The sequence below is a fragment of the Balaenoptera musculus genome, chromosome 8, assembly GCF_009873245.2.
Source record: "Balaenoptera musculus isolate JJ_BM4_2016_0621 chromosome 8, mBalMus1.pri.v3, whole genome shotgun sequence".
NCBI classification, from domain to species: domain Eukaryota; kingdom Metazoa; phylum Chordata; class Mammalia; order Artiodactyla; family Balaenopteridae; genus Balaenoptera; species Balaenoptera musculus.
The window spans coordinates 31,861,234-31,873,912 of record NC_045792.1 but is presented as its reverse complement, the minus strand read 5'-3'; the positions used below and the strand labels follow the sequence as shown (position 1 = coordinate 31,873,912).

General features: G+C 35.6%; 1 protein-coding gene across 2 annotated transcripts in view; it reads right to left on the bottom strand.

Moving 5' to 3' along the window:
• PGR (progesterone receptor) overlaps window positions 1-12,679 on the bottom strand; it is a 100,991-nt gene that overhangs the window by 13,052 nt on the left and 75,260 nt on the right. For both annotated transcript variants that reach the window (XM_036859120.1, XM_036859122.1), the window contains exons 5-6: window positions 5,970-6,114; window positions 4,345-4,475 (exon numbers count right to left, since the gene is read on the bottom strand). In XM_036859120.1, coding sequence (XP_036715015.1) covers window positions 4,345-4,475; window positions 5,970-6,114 — 276 coding nt within the window. The remainder of the gene's footprint in view (window positions 1-4,344; window positions 4,476-5,969; window positions 6,115-12,679) is intronic.

The following is a 12,679-nucleotide window of genomic DNA, read 5'->3' as shown; positions in this document are numbered from 1 at the left end:
GGCAGGGCTGGGTCCCTGTGTAGCTGGGCAGCCCAGGGTGTCTTGGGGCTGGTACCTGCTTTCTGGAGGGCAGGTAAGCCCCCTGTGCTAATCCAGAGAGAAGATTCTAAAATGATGTTTGCCAGCGCCTGTGTTATCATGGTAGAATGAGCTCCCCAAAATGGCTGCCACCCGCATCTTTGTTCCTAGGGGTAGTCCCAGTTGCCTCCTGCCTTCCTGGGGGGCTCTCCAAGATCAGCAAGTGGGTCCGACCCAGGCCCCTTACAGACTACTGATATTATGCTAGGACTTGGGAGTATGCGAGATTTTGCATATGCTCTTTAAAAGCAGCATCTCTGTTTCTTATAGCTTTCCAGCTCTCTCAAACGTTAAGCCCCGCTGGTTTTCAAAGCTAGATATTCTGGGGGCTCATCTTCTTGGTGCAGGACCCAGGGCTGGGGAGCCTGATATAGGACTCAGACCCCTTGCTTCTTGGAATGGACCTCTACAGTTGTGATATTTCTTCTATTTGTGGGTTGCTGACCCAGGGATGTGGGTCCTGACTATATTATGTTTCCACTTCTCCTACCTGAGTCATTGTGCTTCCTTATTTATCTCTTTTGTTATGGAAAATCTTTTCTGATAGTCTTCAGGTTGTTCTCATAGATAGTTGCTCTGAAAATAGCTGTAATTTTGGTGTGTCTGTGGGAGGAGGTGAATTCACGGTCTTCCTACTCAATTATCTTGGCCACCTCTCTCCAAAATGACAAGTCAATTTTTGTATATAGTGTAAGGTAAGGGTACAACTTAATTTTTTTGAATGAAGTTTTCCATATACCATTTGCTGAAAAGACAGACTATTCCCTTAATGTTTACATCTTTATTTCTTTTTCTAATGTTTTGTTATTCTCTTTCTAGATTTGGGTGTTGGGCTTCCTTCTGAACTGTGATTTTTCTTTTTTTTTTTTGTTTTTTTGCTCTACTTTTGAGAGGTTTTTCAACTCTGTCTTCCAATGCCAGTACTCACTTTTAAATTAAATATAAATATATATATATATATATATATATATTTTTTTTTTTTTTTAATTTCCAAGAGCTCTTTTCTTTGTGTTATTCCTTTTTCATGTATACAGTCATTGTTTTATGGTTGGAATATGCTCTTTTATCTTTCTAAAGAAGGATGGCTTGTAAATTTTTTTGAAGTTTTCATCTCCCTACATGGTTTCTGTTTCCTCCAAGTTTGTTTTTTTTTTTTTGTCTTTGTCTTTGATATCAAACGCCTTCCTCAGATGTCTTGGTTGTTTATTTACATTCAAGAGTGGAAAATTAAAAAGCTGATTGATAGTTCCGTTTGAATGGGTAGTGCTTATTGACTGTGAGCTTTAGTGCAGGGCAATCTGGCTAAGCTATTTCAAAGAGAAACTCTTGCTATTAGCATTTTTAGTTATTTTTCTTTCCAGCTAAACAAATTCTTTAGAGAAGAATCTTTCATTTTCCTATCTGGAGAATATAAACTTGGATGATGGTGTTCCAGAACATAGGTGGGTTCGGAGGATGGTGTCTCAACATTTAGTATATACTTAATTTGTTTCCACTATCGAACCCCTCACCCTCATCAGTGCCTGCAGTTCACCAATCCAGCTGCCTTCTGTTATATCCTCTTCAGGGAATAAACCTACAATCTCTGCCTTAGTTGCAGAAGAACAATTGCATGGTTGGGTGATATTTGGAAACAGATTTTCAACAGAACTTGGTGTTTTAAATTCTACTTTCATTCTCATTTCAAAAAAAAAAAAATCATTGTTGTCACTAATTGCAAAACATGTTAGAGGTTCAGTGATGCAAATCAAGGTGCTTTTTGACTTTTCTTACTTCAGGCTTAGAATCCACCTTCTCAGGTATGCTAAATTAGTTCTACATGCTGGCTTGCAGAATTTTATTGCTATTGATTTTTCTTTCATTTTCTTTCCCTTTTATTTTATTTCTTAAAAAAATCCCTTGACTAATATTTTTACGTAGTTTTATTATTATTAGGAACAATGGTAAAAGTGTGTGTTCAAACTGCCATATTTTCCTGGATATCTGTATTTTAATTTTTAATGGCAAATGGGAGGTTTAAATTCTTATCAAATCATTGAACTTTTTCTTTGCCAACTTTCCTATTGCATTTATTTTTTAAAAGGTATTCCTTATTTGAGATTTCTAAATCATTTATATTCCTTTTAGCTAATTTTTAACAATTAAGGTGCTTACAATTATGTGCCATTTATTTTAGGATACAATTTGAGCTAAATATCCAAACTAAGTTTCCCCCAAATATAAAGCTGCTTTTCTCAACAATATTTATTTGTTCCATGCTCAAAGATCTGTGATGTTTCCACTGCAGCATATTAAGTTCTAGTATGTACTAGTTTGACTTGACTAATTCAGTGTATGTATTTCTCTTCCATACTCTATTAATTATTGTAGCTTTCTAATTCTTTCTCTGCCCCCAGATTTTTGTAATACTTACCTAGTTTTTAAGACTTAATGATGAATTTTCAATAACATTGCCAAGTCTCTCCTCAAAAATCCCATTAAAATTTGTGCAAATTTTATTACACAATTACATATAATAATATATATATATATATATTACGTATAGTGCTATTCACTAAATATATGATTTTCCCTTTCCTTGAAGTTGCAAGTGGCCAAAAACCTTGCCTTCTATGGTATGTGAGTGGAAGTCATATGTATCTCCCTTCCTTCCCTTACCACTCCCTTTCCTTACCACTGCTCTAGTGATTATGGAAGCATGCGTCAAGATGTAGCCTCCATTTGCCTGAACACCTGAGTGATGACAATGAGCCTCCCTGTTGATCTGCATTGGAAATATAGTAAGAAGAATAAATACTTAAAATTTTTTTGATAAGCTACTGAGATTTGGGGTTGTTTGGTCCCCAGCATAATGTAGCCTAGCCATAATTACAGAATTATGTTAATGACATCAACTAATTTGGGAGATCTAGGACTATCTATGATATATCTGCTATTGGATTCATTACTGTCAAGAAGAGAATGATAGGCATTAACTGCTGTATTATTACATTTATTCCAGTTGACTCTCTTGGCCAGTCCCATATCAATTCCCTTAACCCCTTTTATGCTTTTTCATCAAATTAGGCTTGCAGGTCTATGCTCCAGATAGGGTTTCCAAGGGTGGGGGATAAGGCTATGGATCCTTAGATCCTGTATTAATCTGTATCTGGGCATAGATTTCATGAGGTAAACTTTCTTCTTAAGAGTTCAGCTTTTCTGCTTTTTCTCTTGATATACTCCCCAGCCCCACCATTCAAGATTTATGCCATTAGAAGGAAGTCTCTTCACAATCATTGATGAAAAACTATTGGCTCACTTTCTACCTAAGGCCTTAGCTTTCTGTGGTTTCCTTTCAAATCACTATGAGTGAAGGAAGGGCCAATTCAGACATTCAAAGGCTGAGTCTACCTGTGCATGGAAATGGCACAGAAAAGGGTAAAAGTTAGAAGCAATTTAAAAAAATTTCCCACCCAGACCCTTGGAGATCCACTGAAGCAGAGATGCATGTGTTCTTTGTGTATTAAAGAATGAATGGATATCTACCCATCCTTCTGGTTACCAATGCTGTTCTATAGTACAACATTTCCTTTTTCTTCAGGGTATGCAACTAGGGTTCATTTTCCAGCCTCTCCTGCAGTTAAGGTGAGCCACAGAATGTGGGTGGCAGACAGTTCAAGGTCTCATCTCTAAACCTCTTCTTCCGCAGTGCTCATCTTCTAGTCAGATCCAATGGAGGACTCCAAGGTGATGAAAAGGGTAGAGCCCCTGGATGTAAGGAGCCTGGGTTTTCTTGCCAACCCACTGGGCTGACTGTGAGTAATAAATAAACTGCTATTGTATTATGCTACTGATCTTTGCAGTTATGTGTTATAACCGTTAGCCTATCCTGACATAAAGAGAATAGTTACAAATAAAATTGTGTGTTTTACAGAGTAAATCCTTTGTGGGGTTGGGATGGAGGGAAGCATAGTTTGTGATTATGCAATATTAATTAGTTTATAATATCTAATTGGATGAATATGAAAAAGTCATTTAATTATGTTTTACCTAAAAAGGATAGAACCTGGCTTAATTGATGGGCTATTTTAATATTAGGTGATAGGTAAAACCTGAGAAATATGAAGTAATGTTATTATAGTCTATGGATGTTTCTCTTTTGCAGTTGTTATCTAAGATTCATAGCTCATGTGTAATCATATGATCATATTGTTGTTTGAAACTTTCCTAATGAATTAAAAATTAAGAAAGTAAATATCTTGTATTAAGTTACTTATGCTCACTCACTTGTATTAAGAAGTAGCAATACTTTCATACAGAGGAACTCTTCTTGGCTAACTTGAAGCTTCACAAACTCCTGTGGGATCTGCCACATGGTAAGGCATAATGAATAGAATGATGATTCCTTCATCCGCTGTCTTGCACCACACACAATACACAAAACAAAAAGCAACAGGAAAAAAAAAAAACACAGAGTATCTTAGCCAGTTTATGTAATGTATCAGAGATTATGAGATTTAGTAATTACCTGACTTATTGAAAATGACTTTTTATAAACAAACTCAATATTTGGAATTTTAAATGTCTTCTAAATTTAGTCACAATACTGGATTTTTGAGGTTAAAAAATTTGAAGTTAGAAAATTATATTAAATACACATTAACTAAGATTAATGCTGTTTCTCACTTTTATTATCACATTTTAAAACCTAAACCAAGAAAGGAGAGCAAAGTTGTGGGAGTTGAAAATGTGGTGCTGAGGAACACTCAGGAATACTTTATTTACTGATTTTTTCCTGTGAAAAACACAAATAAAATTTTGTGTGCAATCCAATGGGAGAGTGAATTCAATTCACAGAAATTGAATAGTATAGAATAGTTCAGTGTACTCAGTTTAGAGTATTCAGTATAAAATAGTTACACTGTGAACTATTCTAGAGGAAATGTATGGTGATATAGAAAAGACAACATTAACAAGCATTAAATAAGTGACAAGACAAACACAAATTCTGAATGTTAAGGAAATTTACTTAAGGCATTTTCTCAACTCTGTACTGTTTTGTAATATTTGTGCTAGTCAAAGAAGTGAACAGGAATAGTGAAAAAAAAACTAGATTTTGACTCAGAAGAGCTAAGATTCTTTGGCAAATTATGCAATCTCCTCTGCCTCAGTTTCCTGAACTGTGAAATAAAGGGTGCTGATTCCTTACCAACTTCAAGGGATTGTAGGAAAAAATGGAATAAAGTATATGAAAGTTACCTGTAATCTGTAAAGACTTATCCAAATATAAATTATCATGTTATATAATTCTGAGTCAGCATGCACCATTAGGACAGTATAAATATTTTCATGAAAAGATTCTTACTCAGTTTAAGGTTACATGTACAAAGTTAATTACAGTAATTCCAATATAATGAAGCAAATTGAATTCAATTTCAGTATTTATCTTTCAATGTTTTAAATAAATTGCCAGTCTAATTTTTCCTCTAGGAAGACAGATAATATTTTTACTTTTTGAAGGTAAGTCAATACTTTCATGCAAAAATATTCCTCATTTAATCCATTATCTTCATTACTACCAATGTAAAAATTTTAATTGGATAAACTAAATATTTACTTTTGTCTTTAAGTATATTTCTTGATACATTTTTGAAGTTAAAAAAATTTTGATTTGTGACAACTATTGAAGTAAAAGAAAAAAGCTCCAAATATCAAATCACTGATAAAATAATACAATTTTATTAATGTTGTCATTTAAAGCTATATCCCGAGGTAGTTCTAAGAAACCTTTCAGGAAAATTCTATTATTTAGGACACTAGATGTATGATCATCTATTGAAATGTAATTTTCAAGATTATCCTACGTATATACTTTTGATAACAATAACAACAAATGTCAAGTTACTACTTACTCATTTAGTATTAGATCAGGTGCAAAATACAGCATCTGTCCACTGACATGCTTGTAAGATCTCCATCCTAGTCCAAATACCATTAAGCTCATCCAAGAATACTGGATGAGAGTTATCTGGTCATCAATATGTAAGTTTCGAAAACCTACAAAATAAATTTACATATAAATGATCACAAAAATCACTTTGTCAAAAACCTTAAAAATAAATAAAAATTTGAAAATAGATGTAAGTAGGGTAATGTAATATAATGTTTTCAATCTCAATATATTTACACAAAAAAGCAGGAAATAACAGTAGAGTCTGAAACACTAAAAACAAGAAGAGACTCTGGAATTTATTAAAATTAGTCACTGTGATTTAGCATTTCTGGGAATTCACTAATTAAATCAAACATCTATCATTCATTCATGCAACACTCATTTATTGAAAGCCAATTGTGTGCAGGCACTGTGGTAAAATGTTGGGGTTATGAAGATGAGTAAGACACAACCGTTGCCCTTAAAAGAAGCTTGCAACTCAACAGGAGAGATAAGCACATAAGTATTGCGATAGAGAAGGTAAGAGGGAATACACCAGGCAATAGGGAGATCAGGAAAATTGCCCCCAAACAGAAATAATGCCTGAACAGATCAGAGTCAGTTGGTTGAGGAATCTTAATTCTTTGGGATTTAAATATAAATTGGTTTTATTTTGTAAAACCACTGCTTTCAATTATGCTACGTCTAATTTTTCTTTAACAATCCTTAATTAAATTTGGGGTAGATTCCATAGTTTTCTGGTCACTTTTGCTTTCTGAAACTTAATCTAGTCTCATTTTAAATTCCCATATGGCTTAAGAGGTTTAGAGTCTGTGTGGGTATGGAAGTGTTTGTGTGTGTGTGTGTGTGTGTGTGTGTGTGTGTGTATGTGTGGTGTGAATGCTCTGGTCTTTCACACCTTCACAACCTCCCTCTTTTAGACCTTTCTCTGGTGTTGGTGGCAGAGGAAGGATGGCAGGGAAAAGGCAAGTGTATCTTCATTTACATAGTCAAAGTTTTCTCTCCATCTCTTTCTAATTCTCTTTTTGCCTGCTTGGGGGAAGATGACCAGCTCAGCACTGATGGGCTCAAAGGAGGGAGGGGTAAAGAGGTGCTTGGAGGCATGGGCTGGGGTCAGATCGTGGATGGTCTTGTATTCCTATTAAGGAGCAATGGGAGTGATATAGCCTGATTTATATTACGCACAGCTCATTGGTAGCCATGTGGAGGATGGATTCAAGGGAAAAGGTCTGAGGTTAGGGAGAGAAATTGGGAGCTATGGCCAAAGTCCAGGTGAGAGATGATAAAAGCCTGAAATAAGTCAACAGGTAGGAGTAGAGAAGATAGAGTGCATCAGAGAAATGTTTAAAGAGTAAAATCACAGAAATCTGGCAAGTGATAGTACATAGGTAGGAGAAAGAGGGAGTCAAATAGATCTTTCAGTTTTTTTACTTGAATGGTGGGTGATGATAACAGCATTACTGAGACAAAATAAAGGAGGAGAAACAGGCTAGAGAAAAAATATTAAGTTTTGGACCTGTTTGAGGGACTGATGGAATGAATACCCATATACATATGAATTAGAGGTATGAGGAGTTATCTGAGCAAAAGAAATAAAATTTAAATTATTTGTACCTGAGTGTACCTGAAACAATAAAAGTGAATGAAATATTTCATTAAAGGTATAAAGAAAAATAAGTGTTTTGGTAGGAACCTTAACCACTTTCTGTACAGCTTTTTAAATAGCATCTATTCCTTCAAAAACTCTCACTGAAGTCCACTTACAAATGGCCTATTTCAAAAGTAAAACCAAAGCAAAACTTAATTCCTTAGATCTCAAGGGCAAAAGAAATTTATTTCCTGATTCAGTTAACTATCTCAAGGCAGGTAGCAGAAAAGGCTATCTACCTTCTCTCCATACGCTCCAGATAGTCCCAACTTCATGTGAATAGCAGGAAGACTGCTATTCCCTTCCTAGAAATTCTTAGTCTCAGATGAACCAAAAACAGCCCTAGCACATATTCATAAATAGTGGTACCATAGCAGATATTTGCCCCTTTTTTGGGGGGAGGGTGACTTTTCAGTGTTTCCCTTTCTCCCCTGCCTCCTTCTCTCCCTCCCTTTTTTCCTCTATGCAAATAGAGTTTCCCATTGATTGTAGTTTGGTGAGAGCAAGTACCCCACTTTCCCACCGAGGAAGTTGGCTAAGGCCTCTTTCCCTGGGCTTGTGATCTAGGTTTGATCTGTGGAACACCTACTACCTGGACTTTGAAGCAAAAAATAGTAAAACAAAGACTAACATATGGTTAGGCTTTATTTGTGATGGTGCTAGTGCCTAATGACAGTGGGATCCAATGGGGACATTTGTGATTTGTTTATTGGCCCTCCAGAGATGCCTTGGTTTCTGCCTACTTTCCAGACTTGTCCTCTAGCTTCTATTCAGTGAATTCCTGATGTTTTTTCAGAAAATTATTTTTTTCTTTTTGTTTTGTTTTTGGTTTTGTTTTTTTGTTTTTTGTGAAGCTCAACTGTTTTTTTGTGGGGCAGTTGTAGTTGTTTTACAATGTTGTGTTAGTTTCTACTGTACAGCAAAGTGGAGTTCCCTGTGTGCTATACAGCAGGTTCTTATTAGTTATGTATTTTACACATATTAGTATATATCTATGTCAATCCCAATCTCCCAATTCATCCTTGTTTTGTTTTCGATAGCCAGAGGTTTTTTGTTTCTGTTTTTTAAAATTAATAGAATTGGTGTTTATTGCTTACATCCTGATTTATTCAGGTGTAGAAAGACTCCCTAAATAACTAGCTAAGAAAAATTTGGCATGCAATTTTCATAATTCTCTTTTTATTTTCATATGCCACATACATGCATCTTGAAGTTCATGTTTATATATTTTACCTCTCTGTTTTTTTTTTTAAATTATGAGTCAGTCAATACAATAGATCTAATACAGAAATGCCACTTGTAAACTGAATATTTTATAGTAATAGTAATTAGTTCTTCCACCAAGTTTAGGATCATTTGATAAGAAATAAATAAACTTTCCTAATTTTTGCAAAGCAAGACACCCTCAAGGGAGGCACATATAGACTTGGTCTATTTTTAGTATATTATAATATAAAAGGCAAATCTTGCTGAAATAACTTAAAACTTATGAAATTACCAATATTTATAGCAGAAAGTATATTCTTTCTATTTAACAGAGTGGAAAACAACTCAGAAAATAGCTTTATTTACTCCCCCTTTTAGAGGGCTTATCTGAGATAAATGTACAATGTTAAATTGACTTGAACATACTTGGTACAGAAGTGCAATTTTTTTTTTTACCATTAACTGTAATATCATTCATTACTTTATACTGAAACAAAGACGGGAACACTGAGATCAAATTCCCATTGATGATAATGATCAGGTAAACTCAGTACATTTGAGATGAGGATCAAAATGAAAACCTTCACACAGAGAAGTGATGGATGACCCGTAATTGTGTTCAACAAGTAGTAAAGAAAAATGCCCTTTCCTTTAAAGTGACTTGACTTGATAATTTCTGTCACAAGCTGTCCAATCCTTAATGCCTAAAAAAAAAACTGAAAAGAAAGTGTACAGTAACACATGGCCTATATGACCTTCTAGGTTCTCCTGGCTTAATTCCAGAGTTTCAATAAAATATACAGGCTGTGCTCCTCTAAAAACAGTCGCATACTGAAATAGCTAATCTACAACAAGGGCAGAGCACTCAGTACCTCAGCACCTTATGACACAAAGCATGCACTTTAAGGAACACAAAAAAGCTTCAGCACAATAAATGTAATCACCAACATATGTTTGATGACATTATGAATAAGGACTTGATGGGTAATGATTTAAGGTAGCATAGTTCTTTCATACCACTTCCAAAATTTAAATTTCTATAAATATTCTTTAAGCACCTGTTTGGGATGAAGCATTATGTTTGCAACTTAGCATAAAGACTAGAAAGATGCTGTTTCTGCCTTTAATACTTGTAGTCTGTGAGACAGACAGATAAGTAGAACATAATTACCATTCAAGCGTGACAGTGTTGTGGTTGACAAAGGCAAGGGTGAAGCGCTCGGAGAGAAAAGGGGCCTTTGGCTCAGTCTGGGAAGGCGCAGGAAAATCTTTCTAGGGGAAGGTTGATTAGCATCCTGAAGGCTAGTTAGGGACTGGCCAGGGAAGATGTAGGAGAAAAGAAGGGCCTCCAGGTAAGGAAAACAATATGGATGAAGAAAGGCAGGAAATGGAGCAAAGAGCTTTGTGGGAACTGAAGCTCAGAGGTGCTTGAAGTGGGAGAGTGAGAGAAAATGTGCAAACTCAGGAGGCATATCACAGAAAGGCCTGGGGTACTAAGGCTAAGAAGTGTGGCTTTGTTCTGGAAAGGGAAGGGAATAATATAATTGATTATAATTGTTTGAAAGATGATCTGGTGGCAGAATTGAGGATGGTTTGGGGGTAGTAGTGTGAAACTGTGGTCACAGTGTCAGTCAGGGGTCTACGACCGAAATCTAGAAAAAAATGACCAGGACCTAAACTAGCTAAGGCAGTAGCAGTTGTAAATATCATGGATAATGAATCATATCTATAATAAGCAGAGTTGACAGAATTTGATAACTAATTAGACAGGAGGTGAAGGAGAAAAGTAAGCCAAGGATTATAATCAAGATTCTGTCTGAGGTGCCATTTCAAGATACAGTAAAAGGCCTTAGGCTCACAGAGCAGAAGGTCATATTGGCTTGGAAGTTCATTCAGGTGGAAATGTGTAATAAGCAGTAGAAATATATGGTCCAGTAGTTCCGTAGAGGGTCTGGGTTGGTACCATGTAATTAGGAGTCATCAGAATATAGTGGTAGTTGAAAACAAGGCCATGAGTGAGCACATCCAGCCTTGCAGACTGAGAAACTACTGGAATATAAGATGGAACCAGGAAATGCTAAATTCATGGTGTGAGTGGGAGAACAAATCCACAAAGGATACAGGAGATACATAAATTGAGAGAAACTTTATCTGTCTGTAAGGGAAGTGATGAATGCCAAAGGAAGAGTTTCGGCAAAACATGGTTACTTTGTCAATGGCCCCAGAGGCATGTGAAACATGTTAAGGGCTGAAAGTATTCATTTGATTTGATAAGTAAAACATTTTGGTGACATTGGCAATAGTAATTTCAGTGGAATAGGATATCAGAAAAATCTTTTTTTAAAGTCTTCATAAAAGTATTATCAAAGCCTGACTTTACTCTTAGAAGGCTAATCTCATTTCTTTTCTATCACTTTGTTGGGGAAAGTAATTTAATTTATTCATTTGATTTGGGGTGAGAGAAAAAAATCTTTTGTCACACATGCAATGGCTATCACTGACTCAAAAGATATTTTGGCATGTTTCAAAGGCAGAAAACCAGACAAAGGACTGTTCGAGTCCTCTGATACTGATGATTGCAAGTAGTCTGGCTAACTGAGACCAGGAAGGTATGTTTAAAAATGTCAAAGCATTGACCTGAATACATTTTTTTCACCAAATAAATAGACGAATCAAGACAACATTTATAAAAAGGAAATATTTCTCCCAAACTTATCTGTCACATCAATTCTGCTACAGTGTATTAATACGCAGGATGAAGAATATTTAAAGATGAAATTGGACTGGGAATGAGTACTTAATGATTTAACTTCCAAAGCCTACCCTGACTCAGCCCATAATGTATGCCTCTAAATTTACTTTCTGCCACTCTCCCCAATATAATTTTATTGTCAGTGGTTTCTTAATACTTGGATGATGAAACCCCCAGGAGGCCAGTAGTGTTTGACAAACCATATGCACAAATGTATTTTTTCTCAATCAGCAGCTATTAAAAGTTTTAATTACTATGCCATGGGGGAAGGTATGATGACATTTTTTATGTTACTAAGGGACCTTCACACCTGAAAAGATTGAGAACCATTCTTATGCTGGTCTAATTCATTATTCACCAAGCATACCTCATGACTTCCTTATTTTACACCATTCCTTCTATCCAGAATGCTTTCTCGTCTTAATCACGATTTATCAGAGTCTCATTTCTCCTTCATGGTGTACTTTAACTGATACCTTGTCTCTGAATCCTTCTCTTGTCCCTGAAGCCAAAAATGTTCTTCTGTCCCCATTTTTAAAAATCTGTATCTTATGCCACTTTAACATACTTCTATAGTTGACCTTTGAACAACATGGGTTTGAACTGGGTCCACTCACTCAGGATTTTTTTCAATACTACAGTACTACATGATCTGCAGTTGGCTGAATCTGTGGATGCAGAACTGGGCTCACTGTAAAGTTACATGTGGACTTTTGACTGCTCGGAGGATCAGTGTCCCTAGCTCCCGCGTTGTACTAGGGTCAACTGTATAGTTGTTTGGGTGTCTTATATTCCGTTGGATTGAATGTTCCTTAACAGAGGGAATATGTCTTGTTCATTTTTAAAATTTTGTAAATATTGTGTTGCTTCAAGTTTCAAATAAGAAAACATTACCCACTGAAATTATAGCTAAATGTCAATGTGAAATCATTCATGTATAGGTACAGTATGTCAGAGGCAATGCATCCTAAGAGATCGCTTGTAAATGTACTGTCATGAGGCTAAAGTATCTTGCAAGTCTCCATTAAATAGAAACAAAGATATCTCTGAAATACTATGGGAA